The sequence below is a fragment of the Rhea pennata genome, chromosome 17, assembly GCF_028389875.1.
Source record: "Rhea pennata isolate bPtePen1 chromosome 17, bPtePen1.pri, whole genome shotgun sequence".
Lineage (NCBI taxonomy): Eukaryota > Metazoa > Chordata > Aves > Rheiformes > Rheidae > Rhea > Rhea pennata.
The window spans coordinates 6,348,047-6,363,261 of NC_084679.1; the positions used below are offsets into that span (position 1 = coordinate 6,348,047).

Sequence of the window (15,215 nt, forward strand, 5' to 3'; positions counted from 1 at the left end):
CTCCGAGAATGTTAGACTCAATTGGCTTTGGAATGTCTTCCCTTTCAGGTATTAGGGGCTAAGTTATTTTCTCATTATATTTGTTTGAACTATTTAATTCTTTTTTAAATATATATCATACTTGTGAAAATTTTATGACAAACAGCCATTAAAACAGAAGAAAAGCTAATAAGGATAGTTTTGATTTGAGTTTAAATATCTCACATTTTAGAATGCTCAAATCTGACAAGTGAGTTGAATCCTGCCTTGATCACCCATGCAGGCCTCTATTTTAGGGACTATCGGAGGGAATAATAATCTCCCAATAAAGTAAGTAATGTATCTTCACATGAAACATTTTGCTGTTATCTGAAGGTATCTATTAACATGGCAGAGCAATACTGAATGGCAGCTATGTTCAACCACAGCTGAAAGTGGATGGCTGGCATTCTTTCAGGTACAAATGGAAAGGGCATCTGAAGGATTACATTCTGGAAATTTCAGTAAATACGTTTTTCATTTTTTTTTCTTAATTATGGATGTTACAAAGTGAAATTGGATCTAGTAAAAGAGAGGAGAACTATGAAGCACTTTTGGATCAGAACCTGAATTTTACATCAGCACACTTACCAGCCCAGTGAGCAATATTCTCAAAATCATATTCATAACACCCCTGAGTCCTTCCTCAGAAAGTACTCACATACTGAATTCCACTTCTGCAGAATGAGTGAACCAACCACACCCCACACATATTACATCCACAGTGGTATGCCTGCAGACTTTACCAGGTCTAAAATGATTTATTACACCAGTTAAGGATCTGGACTTCTGTATTTAGATATCAACATTGACAATACTAACGCAAAATCAAGAAGTAAATATATTTTCTGATGCATGAAGAACATGAATAGTATATGGATGCTTCACTATTTTCCCAGAGGAAAAGGACTGAAGCAGCACACAGAGGGATTTCAGTTTCAAGCTTTATGTTAAAAAGTAGAATCAAAATATTATTTTTTTTTCTTTTAAAAAGGTTAAAAAGAAAAATTGAATTATTATTTTTCTTTTGAAAAAGTACCTGTCTCATTCCATAAGATATCAAAATAAAAGGTCTGAATTTAGAGTACATGAAACTGGTGTCTTCTACGCATGAGAAAACAACATGGGTTTTTAGTTACATAACAGTATGTTGGAGGAAAAATCCACCTGCAGCTTCCTTATCATTCAAGTTATCCAACTTGCTAAGAAAACACAATTTAGTGTAATTGCTAGACAATAAAAAGCAGATACAATTTATACATAAAAATATACTATAGGAAATGCAAATTCTGCATTGAGTAAGTTCAACATCTTAAGTATACTTTAATTGTAATAATACAATTTTCTTTCACAATGAGTATTCCTGTTGTAGAGTTAAAGTATTATTCCTGGTGAGTATTTCCACAGAGACAACAGTCTCTGGTGATTCCTCAATAAACATGCATATGGATTTCTGAAAACATTTTTATCAAAGTCACCCAAATCTCTTTCTTTAAGTATGCTTTAAAGCCTGAGAAAGAAATGGCGTTGGTGGGGAAAAGGTGAAGAACTCCCCAGATATGAAAAGCTGTTTTTTTTTCTGTTTTGTTTTTTTTTTTTGTATGAGAATATATGTTTAAATAAACTTCATTCTCCAGAAACAACTCACCACGTGGATTACACATCCAGGTTTTCTTTCGTATAGACATGCAAAAAACCCTAGATACAGAGCACAAATCGCAACTTCCACAATTACATACAGGAATATAGTCAACTAGCTAAAACATTAGCTATCAAATAATGAAAAAAGTGTAATCAACGTATTAAAAGTGGCCTTGACATCATAAACAACGTGTACCCTAGATCTAGGGCTATACCACAGCGTATGTTTTCATGGCCTGTAAAATCCATAACTGACTTTAAAAATGCCTTGAAGGGAGAATAATAAATACAGAGACACTCTCGAGGTTTCTCTGCTGTTACTCGTACCTTGAGTGCATTGTGTGAAGTCACACTGACTCTTCTTCTTCCTCCATCTTCTAGCTGCATTTCAGAGTACAGCTCTTCCTCGTCTTCTTCCATAATATCAGACAAGTCAGAACCTCTGCTGCTCTCTGTATGGTACTCTTCACCATGGCAATAGTGAGGCTAGTATTGAGGGCGAGAGAAAGAAATCTTGACGAGCTGTAAAGCTGAAAATCCTGGCACACCACCAATGAGGATTAGAGAATTTCCTAAGTTTGAATATTGTATTAATACCATATATAAATGCATGTTTCTTTCTGCTTTATTCTAGTGGGCAGATCATGTACAAAATTTATTTGCCCAGTTATGCCTCCAATTCAAGAAATCCAATCTTAAGCCCACATAGGTGATCCAAAAAGGGAATGTGTGCATTCACAGCACCAAATCTAGCTTTAGTCTTGACTAAACTTCTTTGATTTAAAAAGGTCCTTCATGCATCAGTGGGTTTTTGCTGGCCAAATTGTAAAGCCCTAGGATAAGCCACATATCATCTGTTCTCACAGCTGTTTTTTTACATCACATTATAATTTACAAGTGATCAGCATTTAACTCTTGCAGGATGTTACCATCATTGTATACAGCTGGCTGATGGAGTTCAAAACTTTAATTCTCTTAAACACTGTAGGAATAGATTGGATAAAACTTTAATGTTCTTTTAAAAGTAGTTCAAATATTTTAAGTTCCTCCCTGTTCTCAATTAGTTGAAAGATAAGGATGAAATAAGTATGTCCTACTGAACTGCTATTTTTAAATAGGAGTGGCCTTTATTAAACTCTTGTTTAGCCAGAATTTTCATCTAACAAATCTGACCATAAACAAATGACACATTTTAAAATTGAGGTATCTGTCAGATTGAGCAGAATATTTGAAGAATCAGGTAGCAAAATTCTAGAAGGCCAGCAATTACTGCAATCTTTCCCCCAACAATATTAATGAATAAATAATTTCTGCAGTACTAGATACATTTCTGTATCTATATAACATGCTGCCAGCAATCAATCCCAGCAATGAAAGAAAATGTCTATAGCAAGCACTTTCTCCAAAGTGAAGATGCATTCACTCTCCAAGAGAGAAAAATTCTCCTCTTTTAATACTTTGAAGATAATTGTCAAGATAAAAAGACTGGAGGATGCAGTATTTAGCAGTAATTCCCAGTGCCTCTGAAGGCCAACCCTGTAAACATTTCAGATCCTTCAGATACATTATGTTAGGATCATCTTAGAAATAAAGCCACTGCAGGTAAACAATGCTTTTGGTTTCTCTAGGAAATTAGAAGATAAGACTGTGCTTATCTTTCACAACACTGTCACTCTTATACTAAATGTGGTTATTTCATCAGTTCCATCCTAGGAGAATCTTTGTTCCAATTATCGATGAAAATCACTCCTTCACTCCTGTTCTCAACAGTATCCAAATAGACTTGGGCATTGCACTGGCATAATACTAAATAATTTGCCAAAATCCACAGATGCCTTGTAGATTATCAAAGGCCAATATTCCTGGAAGAAAGCTGCAAAGAATCTTAGGCGATCATGCAGCAGACCTAGCAAACTGTCTTCAAGGCTTCTCCAGTGTGATTCCGACAGCAGAGGTACTACTCAATTATTTAAAGAAATCTTCTAATAGAAGCACTAGATTAACTAAGATATGAAATGTAACTAAGATATGAAATGTAACTATTACATAAGCAATAATTGTGCAATTAATTCTGCATGGACTAGAGTATGCACACCCTGCTCAATAACTGAGTGCATTTACACATGCAGTTAAATCCATATGTGGCCACATGTACTAAGGACCTGTGGTTATTATTTTACATATTTTCTATCATTGTCCATTTTGCAAGTGTCTCAAGCTGTGTCTGATGTTCAAGGCCTATCTCCAATATTTACTTCCTTTGTACTTATTATCTAGTTATAGAGCACATCAACAGCTTACAGAAAATAGTATCTTCACACATCTCTGTGACAAAAGAAAGTATTATTATTCCCATTTTACTGATGGGTGATAGGTCCACTGATCCAGATCCTCAGAGGTATTGAGTTATTGGCACTTAGATACATAAATACTTGTGAGGATCTGGGCAAGAAAGACTTGAACATTATAATGACAATAGCAAAATAATAATTTCCTACGGGGGGGGGAAAAAAACAACCACAAATTATGTTACTCCAAACTGTATTTTCCTAGAATCACAGTACAAGTCTTATTAAAAGCTCCCAACCACAAATGAAAGATTCCAGTTACATTTGGATATGTTACAATTACTATAGGAAATCCAGAAATTGTTCTTTACTAACAAACCATGCAGTAAAAGTGATCATCTTTCACAAACAATGCAGATAAGCAATTAAACTACAAGTAGATGCATCTCATAAGCTATAAAGAAAATGTTTAATAATCAATTTAAGCTATAAAGTAAATGTTTAATAATCAATTTATACTTAACACACAGCAGCTATGAGGCTAGACATAATTTAGCTGTTACTCCTCTAAGTGCATTTTTAACAAAGTGTTTTAAAGCAATAAGGAAGTACTTTAAAGCAATAAGGATTCTTGCAGTCTCACATGAAGACTAAATTTAAATCCTAATCAAATCTGAGAATGCTTGCAGCCAGATTGTATTTCAAATCTAGCTTTGAGGACATACCTAATAGAGAATAGAACTTAATCTTTTTAATCTTCAAGGAATATAACTCTAAGTGTTCCCAGCCATCAAATGCTCATGTTCAAACCCTCTCTTTTGTAAATTCAGTAAAGCAGACACATGACTGAAGGTGTAACACTCTCAGCCACATTTTAATGATCTGAAGTATTAAGTCCACATGGAGCAGCAACTTTGCACCCATGTGGCAGATGGACCTAAGGTTACTTACCAAGGTCATCTACAAAGTATGGTTAGCAGAAAAATGAATTTGGACCTTCTTGGTCCCTTATAAACACTCTAAATACTTGACGTCAGGCATTTTTAATAAGATCACTAGTTTCTTTAGAATATCTTGGCCTATATGTATCCAGAATAATTGAGCATAGAAGCAAAGAGGTATCTCACTCCCAAGTGTGTTTTGTAGACACAACATGAGTGCACATATTCTAAAAATGGGAACTACTGTGGTGAAGGTAGAATCAAATCGAATCTTGAAGGCAAATATTTAGAGCATTTGAAACTTAAAATAACATCCATATATTTATAAATACTTGAACTTCTGTAATGAACAGAACCAAAATTTCAGAAAATCTCAGAACTGGTGTGTAAAGAAGGCATGCCATTGCTTGGACTCCATCAACACATGAGGTCAAATGTTTGGCTAAAAAAGATTATTTGATCATGCCAAGACATAAGAAAATACCTCTTTGCTGGAATCTACATCTCTCTTGAAACTAATGCAATAAATTACTTCATGTTTGTTTTCCAGCAGGGTGAGATCAAAAGCTAAGCAGATGTAGAAAACACTTTTTGGCAGTATTTTTCTTTTCCTTACAGCATGCCAAGTATATACAGTGCTGTTTTTCTGCTAATCAGGATTACAAGTTATGACTTTTATGGAAGACAAAAAATCCTTTTCCCTTTCTCTTTTTTTCACAGTATGTTTTCATATGCAGCAATAGCATATGCTGCAAAAAAGGCCTATTCACTTTAATTTCCAGTGCTTGGGATTGCTGCTTGGGATAAGAATCTGTTTATACGGGTAGTTCTATGCATTCAGTTCTTAATTACAGGACAATCATCTCCATCTCCATCCCTTAGCTCCTTGTTTGTATAACTTACAAGAATGGCCACTACTGCTAGCAGTCGGACAGTGCTCTGGATAGCCTGCTGAGCTTAGTAAAATACTTTTTTCCTGTCAGACACTGGACACAATAACAAGACCAGGCTACTTACTTGCTTTCCAAGTTCCGACCCTTTCAGGAAATCGTCAACTGAAGCCCCCCTCCTTTTGATATTAGGAGAATCATAGCCATCTTCCTCATCATCTGAGTTAGCATACTGAGCTGCATTACTCCTTTCGCTGAACACATTCCTCCTCTCCATCTAGAAAAGCAATAGAAAATAGAAAATTGTGAAGCAGATTTGTTCCCGCAGCCACTGAGAGAAATGGCAAACTTAAGACATAAGGATTCCACATACCTTGCTTTCAGGACTCAAGAACACAGAATTTAAATATATTCATGGGCTTACAGTAATTTGTTGCTCTTGACTGCAACCTCTTAGGTGCTTTGGGGTGTTTTGTGCTTATAGTATTATTTTCACTCATAAGCAATTATATGCTTTTACGTGACCATCAACTTAGTTGATAACTTTCTTCCCCTGTACCACTATTACCTCAAAATACTGCTGAAGGCAGGGTGCTCCTACAGGACACAGTATCGTAATCCTTCCCCTAAAAAAAATGGGCAGTTGAGGGCATTATTTAGTGTTTAAACTCTCTTATGGAGAAAAGTACTTTCTGCTTATGTCACCTCTCTGACAAATCCAGAACGTTGCATTCCTTGATATGTTATGATTAGCAAATGACAGGAAGTGCTTCTTTTCCATCAAGTTTGCCTTAAATTTTTCAGAGTTCTACAAAAATTTTACTGCCAGAGGCTGCCTGAGGAAGACACTAATGATCAAATTTCTCTCTTGGCAGGGGGTTACCAAAAGATCTAGTCACTTCAGCATTTATGACCTCTGTACAAAGAAAGGTAAGAATAAGACTTTATGCTCTTCCTCTGCTCAGAGATGAATCTTGCCATCAGCTATTGAATTCTGCTGCCCCCTTTAGTGTTAGGACCCCATGGTCAATGCCATCTAACAGGCTGGGTGGAGGGCAACAAGAACACACAGATAGCTCACTCTGCAGTAACCTACTGCAAGAGGAGAGCTTCTACTACCGGGGACTACCCATGACAAATATCACTGGCAGAAGTTGGCTTAACGTAGATTGAATGTGGTCTTAAAATTTTTCCCAGATTCCATGAATGACTCAAACTACACCAAAATTACTGTAATTAAACAGTTTGGGACATACTTTATGTCAGCAGTTTTCAAACACAAATAAGTATTTCAGTTCAGTATTTCCTCAAAAAGGAAGAAATACATATATGTATTTTGCAAACTGTATTGATGCAATGATTCCAGAAGTATGCAGTTTTCCAAAAGATGAACAATCACTCACTAGCTCAGTTCTACCCTGAAAAGGGATAGTCAGTGAGTTGGGGCTGTTAAGGTAGTGCGAACTGTCAACGTGAATGGAATATTCTGGAAATACAATGGGAGATCAAAGACTGGACATTAATAACAGGTGACTGCCAGATGGAAGGCAGAGAAAATATATGAAAGCAGTAATACTGGAGCTTGAAACAAGTAATTGGCAACTGTCAGCAGCCTGTGATGAGAAAGTAACTGCCTATGACACAAGGGGTATTTAAATATTGGATGCTTGGGTAGGAAAAACAGAGCACTTGTCATGATGCATACACATCAGCTATGCTTACCACTCTGACCCAAGAGCTTCAAATATGGGGCTTTAGTTAACTAGCAAACATGAGTCACTGCAACAAGCCATGGGTCATAATGCACTCAAAAACAGGAGTCTTCTTTATGCCATGATGTTCCTAGCATTGACAAGAGGAGTTGTAATGAAAAGCTTTTTCTCAAACAGTAGTTCTGTTGAAGCAGTTGTAAACAACTGTTAGCATGCAGCATCATGAAAGGGACCTTCCTGGAGGGCAGACTGATGACATCATAAGAAAAAATGTTTTATGTGTATGCAAACTGCTTATTTGTTACTTTGAAAAAATTTTGATGATCTATTGCCATTTTTTCAGAAGTAAGGCTCTGCAGTTTTTGGAAGTGACATTTCTGGTTATGCTATAGGATTTCTGCAGTTGATCAAAGGTCAATAAATGCTCCATATGGAGCATATTTGTGGTAGTTGCTAAAGAAGTTTATCACACTGCTTCTTAGCAAGCTACTGATCTTCAGAATTCAGGAATGAGTCACTGCTCATTAAGACATGTACTACAAAAAATTCTTTGATGAGAATTGCCACAACAAATACAGAGAGCCCAAAAAAAGCCATAGGAAAATACTTCCCCTTACCCTATTGCTCTCTGCAACTCGCTGTGCAGCTTCTCTTGCCATGGCTTTTGCGACAGTATTTGGGACAGGTGTGCCTTGAGGCTGAGGGAGTATTCGGTTAGGCGATGGAGACCTCCTCCCCTGAAGTGGGCCATGAAAGTTAGGGGCAGGCAGCTCCAGTGTGTGCCCATGAATGGGTGATGCCGAACGAGTCTGCTCCCATGACTCATCCATTTTTAAATGTGGACCTAAATGTTCGTCTTTGGTTTCTGGGACTCCGGCACTTGCTAATGGCTTAGATTTAGGAGCAGTTCTAGGGTGAGGGGTTGGAGGCACCAGTAGGTCAGATGGAATGGCTGCAACGGAAGAGTCCACAGATTCTCCTTGGGCAGAGAGTGTTCGAACAGTAACTTCCTTTGCTTCCAAGTTCCTTATTCTCATTAGCTCCACCAATGTATTCTCTGCTGTAGGAAAGATCACCTCTGCCACCTAAGTACACAAACAAGTAACTTATTAGCATGAAGGCATCACTTTCCCTGCTCCACTCTCACTAAAACACAGCCTTCAAAGTATTAATATCGAGTGAATTATTGCCAATGCTGAGGAACCCACATTAGGGCTCCACATCACTTAGCACCAGTTGTGTTTAATCCTTTCAGCCCCCTTGCCCCTCAAATGAAGTGCTTACAGAAAGGGAGCTAATAATCAAATTACACAAGAACAAACACAGGGGTTCTGTGGAAACCCAGAAAGTCAAGCACACATTCAAGTGCTGTCACATGCTTATTGCTGCCTTTACCTGTCAATGGAAATGCACCCGATGAGCTGGTCATTATAATGCTGGAGAGAGAACTCACCCGTTGACCTTTTGCATAAACACCATAGCCAGTGACATTGGCACCATGGGAGGTCCCTGTTGCTGTCAGAGTTGGTGGTTTCCAGGACACCTGTACAGTTGCCGCTGTGGACCCAGCCCGGACAGTAACATCTTGAGGTGGAGCTGGAGGACCTAAGAAGGAAAAATCTGGTCACCAGTCAGCATTAGATCAGAAATATGCAGGTCCATGACACAACTGTAAGTTGCAAACACAGAGCTCAAAGCACTTATCTACATATTTATTTACGTATTTATTTTTAAGGAGACAAAATATATTTATTGCAGTTATAAGGTACAAACAAAAGCATACAAGCACTCAACAGGTCATGGAGCCAAGAACTGACCCTCGGCTTTCAGCCATTAACTAGGCTATATTCATTTGCAAGCTGCTCTGTACCTACTGCCTGCTCTGAGCTTATTTTTATCCCTCCAGGCTATATAACTGCTATTTACTCTGAATACAGGAGACATTAACAGAAAAATGTGGTAAAAAAAGTACCAGAGAATGGCACTATGTTAATGGAAAACTGCTGCAAGTGACTTTTTGGTGTATGCTTCTGGGACATATGTATACTCTTGATTTATCTGACAGTGTAAAAGGACTGGAAACTGTAACCTTAATCTTTTGAGTCAGCAGAACGCTGGTGTAAGGGACAATCAGACTCCTCTGCATTGCAGAAAAAATTAAATTTACTAGCCTTTTTAGGGATTTTATAGTACATTAGCGTAACAGCACACCAAGTACATCTTTAAAGTCATTATTATCCTACTATAAATAGCTCAATTTTGAACAAAAATCCAAAGTAAGAATATCTTAGAGATTATTAGTTCACACATATTTCAAGTACCCTTTCTGTTAATTTAATAGTCAAACACTGAGAAGCATATCACATTACAATACTTCAAAAGCAGGGGTCAGCTACAGCCACCTCTGGCTAATAGCTGAGAGAATACAAACCTTGGCTGTTGTGAATTTGTTTTTGTCAGTGAACTTTGCACAAACAATTTATGTTCATCTACTGAGACAGAAAAAGCTACAAATATTACAACCGTGTGCATTCACTGCCACTGGACAAAGTATGATACAATTGTAAACATCACACAAGTTTCAGCCTTGGGATATTCTGGCAAACTCTCAACGTGTATCCATAGTTTGTTGTCACTGAGTTTCATCCTGTAGAGGGCATTGAAACACAATTCTGATCATGTTCAGGACACTACAGGCAGAACATTACATTCTTGCCTATACCATCCCTTCCACCTCTAGCATATTTTTGACTTGCAGGGTCAAAGCACATAAACTGACCTAACTATTCTTGCCAAAGACATGTATTTAGGATTCAATTTCAGCTTCCCCATCAAGTTTATTTTATGACAGCCAGGAGCTCCAATCTAGCAGAGCTCTTCAGTTTACAAGAAATAACATATCTGATCTAGTCCAGTATCTTGTGTCTAAGAATTACACTCATCTGCTGCATTAGCAAAAAAGCCAACCTCCTCTATCCCCCCCTCCCCCCAAAAAATAAACAATTCCCCTGTTGTCTATCTTCACCTTCAAAGGCCACAACAGAGATCAGTTAAATAAACTTTAATGCACAAGGCTTAGTATGGTTTCTGTTTTCCTATCACGAATTGTTCTACCTCTTGATTACCTTTGTTATCAACATAAACATGTATTTTGTTTTGGAACTCTGCTACACTTTGGTCTTCATGAATCAATGGCTTAAATTAGCACAAAAAAAAAAAAATCACAGTCCCATTGGTCCTGATCCTATATGTACTTATGTCTATTTTTAAATCTGAGTGCCTAAAAGAGGACTGCCTCTCCTGTTTTAACTTAAGCAATGGTGAGTTCATTTTTGCTTAATGTATTCCTAAAAAAACCCTGGGATTGCTACTGTGTGAAACTTTACAACGTTCACTGACCTCCCCTCCCCATTCCCTTTTACTATAAGCAGCTGACAGTATGCTTTCCTGTGAAACACAGACACCAATGAGCCCACCAGTAAAGAGTAGAGCTTCTCACCTTCAAAGAAAGTGAGCATATGTACTCATTTGTAAACACTACTGAAGCCCTCAGAAAAATGTCAATACAAACTTTATGAACTGCCTGTGGCCATTTATCTTGCACTTTGTGCTGCTCTGGTTACTAAAACTGACATTCACCAGAACTAAACGCTTATGTGATACCACTCACCCCATGCATCTTCCTAGAGAAGCACAATAATGGAAGATACCCTTTGCACAGAATATCTTTATTGCTTTCTCAGCATCTTCTAAAACATCTTTGAAATGTGTCCCTTACAATGGAAATTAATTGAAGAGATAAGATCAGTATATAAAAGATTAGTCATATTAAAGATACTTTTTCTACCTATTTTCTTTCTCTTTTTTTACCTGTAGTTTGGAAGAAAAGGTACATGATTACTCAGAGATAGTAATATTTGCAAAACAAAAACATAAGACACTATAATAATAATCCCTATTGTTCACTTAGATTTCATGAGCATACTTTTCCCTTTGTTTCAATGATATTTGAAATATAAGCATCAACCTCTAATTTCTTCAACACTTGCTATTTTCTTTCCTCTAACACAGTGAAGAGTTGACATGCTTTTTAAAAATGCCCACTGGGAAATGAAATGGTGGGGAAGATTCTGAGATCTCTAAACCTAAAAGCAGAGGCTTTCTGGCATATTGGCTCCTCAACAGAGGATGAGTCATTCATTGTTTTAACATACTTCAGCAACTAGCAGGAGGTACAGTGTGTTACACATCTAGCCTGAAAACTTTACTCTAAAGGCCTTTCCCAAACAACAAAAAGCAAGATACCTAACAAATTCAAGTCACCACCTAGACAGCATCACCTAGCTCCCACAGAACATAAACAGAGATTTAAAATGTCCCATTCTTAGCAGATGCTACAGTAGCAATATCATTTTATCCTGCTGAAATGATTTAAGGCAAATGAGTAAATGTCTAAGCTTAAGACATTTTTACTGAAGCTAAAAAACCAAAGGCATACAAGCTTAATTCCCTTTGTACTCAGCTAGTATTACTTCCCTGCATGTCTCCTTCTATAAAAGTCCTGCAAACTAAGGAAGAGACCAGAACTAATTCCTAATACAATGCTGAAATCAAATCCCAGCAAGGAATCAAAGAAGGCATAGCACAGTACATGCTTTTGAAATTTCATCCACCAGGAGTCACCTGTACTTCAGTGCCTCTGCTTGGAAGGCATTCAGTGCTCTGAAAGTCTGAATATATATATATAAGGAGTTTTCTACTAGTCCTTGGTTAGATGAATATACAAGTGTTCTTCAAATTTCTCAAGTACTGCTGATTATATCATATATCCCATAAATTATGAGACTATTCTTTAAAAGCACTATACATTATTTTAGCTCCAGTTTTCAACATTACTTGGGTGATTTTAAATATTGAGATAACACTGGTAATACTGTCAAACATTCCTAATGTAAAAGCAAGGTGGGACAAAATAACCTGACTTTTCAAAACATGACCAATTTGTTATCTTTATAAATTCAGATTGCACCTGTGATTAGAGTCTCACAGCCAAAAAAAGATCTGCAGCCAAAGTGCATCCTCTAAGTTACTGTGAGATCCTCTACGCTATCTATGTTGCTTTTCATTATAGAAGGGCCAAGATTATCCTGGTGAAAAGTGCTTTGAAACACAAAAATAACATGCCATAAGTAATAATTAAGTATACTTTTTTCAATGCTGGCCACAGCAAAGAAAATAAACTACTACTAGAACAGCTATAACTGGGTGAATTAAAAATAAATGGAGATTATAAAGCACAGGTCTTACAGTATGTGACCCATCATGATGATAAGTATGGCTCTTCCTAGTTTACCTCCCGCAAACGCTTCAGTCCTTACCCAGGTATAAGGAGAGAATAATGCAGGACAGAGATGAATTATGCCATAATGCAATCTAATAATCCTCAGCCTGTTCATGGAAGTGACAGGGATTACAGCATGCAGATAATGCTTAGGTTCCCATATCTAGAATTTTCAGAAAAACTAAATTGCACAGTTTTGGGGTACGTAGAAAAATAATCAAACCTGCTGGCAACGTAGAAAATTCCACAAAAGCTTCCTTTTTCTCTCGTTGTTCCAGGGGAAGCTGCCAGGGCATCTGATGGGGCTTTGCCATAACCTTCACCTTGTAGGCCATATTGGGTTTCAAATTAAAAAAATGGTACTTGTAGCTAGCAGCCTTGACAATGTCAAATTCTTCTTCGTTAAGAAAAATCACATGACTATAATTACTATTTGTAGGGAGCCAGGACAGCTCAGCAGAAATCTGGGTTATATTCTCCACTTTAAGATTAGAGGGGGCTACAATGACATCCTTCCCAACTAACAAAGTGCACTGCAGTTCATCTGAGTTACCCTTGTTTGTAATGCTCTGAATTGATATTCGGTATGTACAGGCAGAAATGTTAAGCTTCTCTATAAGAGCTTTAGTTCTGCTTCCCAAGGCTATGTTCATTCGTACTTCTTTGTCAACCAGCACATTGTAGCTGCTAATGGTTCCCCATCCAGGTGGCACTACTGGTGGCTCCCAGCCCACAATGACACTTTTGGCTAGTTGTTTAATAAGGGTGATTTTTCTAGGATAAGGCACAATGTCTTCTCCAATTTCATCTATATTCACATCCAGAGTCCCTGCGCCATTGCTGATTATGTTAGAGTCCATGTGACTTGGTGGACTTATCTCTAGAAGATCTCCTTCCAAAGTAGGACCCGAATGATTGATGAAATTCTGATCTTGTTCACTGCTTAGAGTGCTCGACAAACGGGTCTCATTGTCTTGAACAAAATCCACAAAATTTGAAGGGACCAGTCCTCTTTGTCCATCTAGAAGTTCTCCTGGCGAGAGAAAAAACAATGTCGTCAGCACCCTTGAAAGAAGAGACTTCTTTAATTGTTGGCTTAAGTGTTTTCTGAGAAATGCTACCATGTTGAAATGAAGTAGTACATCAAATAAGATGAAATGGATCAGTTTCATTTGGTTAAGAAGATTTAAATCTACGTATGGATTAAAATTCTACTTAAAAGTAAACCACATATTACCACAGCCATAAAACATATTTATACTGCAAAATACCGCATGATGCCTACTGAATAAAGAGTTAACAAAAAGCAGAATCCTTCTTCTCCTTGGACTGTTGGTTTCTTTCATTTTGTTTAAACTTACTTCGCAACATTGCTATAAACAAAGAATAGTCCTTAATATAAGAAAAAAAGTTGCAGGCCACCACTGAATCAGGTGGCTAATTACCAATGAAGATCAAAGTGTAAGTGACCTGTACTTGAATTACTGAACATCAAAAGAAAAATGAAGCCATGAAAATTAAATTGTAAAGGGTGATTTTAGAATAAAAAGCTCTGTAAAGTAACTGGCAACTTTGCTGCTATTAATCAACTTGCATGAAACCATTAAAAGTTTTCATTTCCAGTGATTTACATTAATGCCTTGCAACAAATGGACAAGATAAGGAAGAAGATACAGGTGAAAATTAAACATACATTGCATTCACAGCTCAGGAAAGTAAAAGAACACTAAGGCAAATCCCATAATTGTCAGTAAGCTTCCTTGTCAACTTAAATCTTGCAAGTAGGAAAATCTGACAATTTAAAATGTCTTATAATTAGCTATGCCTGCAAGGAGCAGCTTTGCTGGTGCAGAAATTCTGGTAATTAACACAAATATGATAGGGCTAATTTTAGCAACTGATTTGGTAGTAAATGAAGAAAAGCATTGGGAGCGTGTTTGACAGACAAAATGATTTGAATCTGCATCAATTAGCATATATTTACAGATAAAAATATATTTACAGGTAAAAAATACCTTCATAAAAGCCATCTTCGTCCATATCTCCATACACATAAAGGTATTTTCCTGCTGTAAGGGGGAGCTCTGCTTCTGGATTTTCATTTGGTCCATCAAAAGGGTTGTAACTGCAATGGAGTACAGATGGAGAACATGCATGTTCACTTACAATCCCCACACAAGTGAATACTAGTCAGAAAAAGAAGCCGTACAGTTTTGCATAGGAAGGTAACTCCAGTCTTTTTGCTTACCTTTTGAAATATGTATTTTGAGACATGCCTACATGAGTTAGTGAGTACTATGAACTGTAAGTGGATTGCAATAGGCTGCCATGAAACACAACTTATTCACTTAAGTGCTAAAAATTTAAAGCCATATCCTTCTACA

The 15,215-nt window shown here is 37.1% G+C and overlaps 1 protein-coding gene across 10 annotated transcripts in view; it reads right to left on the reverse strand.

Moving 5' to 3' along the window:
• The window catches only part of RIMBP2 (RIMS binding protein 2), a 58,942-nt gene that overhangs the window by 22,278 nt on the left and 21,449 nt on the right, over positions 1–15,215 (reverse strand). For all 10 annotated transcript variants that reach the window (XM_062589862.1, XM_062589866.1, XM_062589865.1 and 7 more), the window contains 6 exons: positions 14,847–14,956; positions 13,055–13,864; positions 8,944–9,095; positions 8,108–8,575; positions 5,906–6,055; positions 1,987–2,145 (listed from right to left, as the gene is read on the reverse strand). In XM_062589862.1, coding sequence (XP_062445846.1) covers positions 1,987–2,145; positions 5,906–6,055; positions 8,108–8,575; positions 8,944–9,095; positions 13,055–13,864; positions 14,847–14,956 — 1,849 coding nt within the window. The remainder of the gene's footprint in view (positions 1–1,986; positions 2,146–5,905; positions 6,056–8,107; positions 8,576–8,943; positions 9,096–13,054; positions 13,865–14,846; positions 14,957–15,215) is intronic.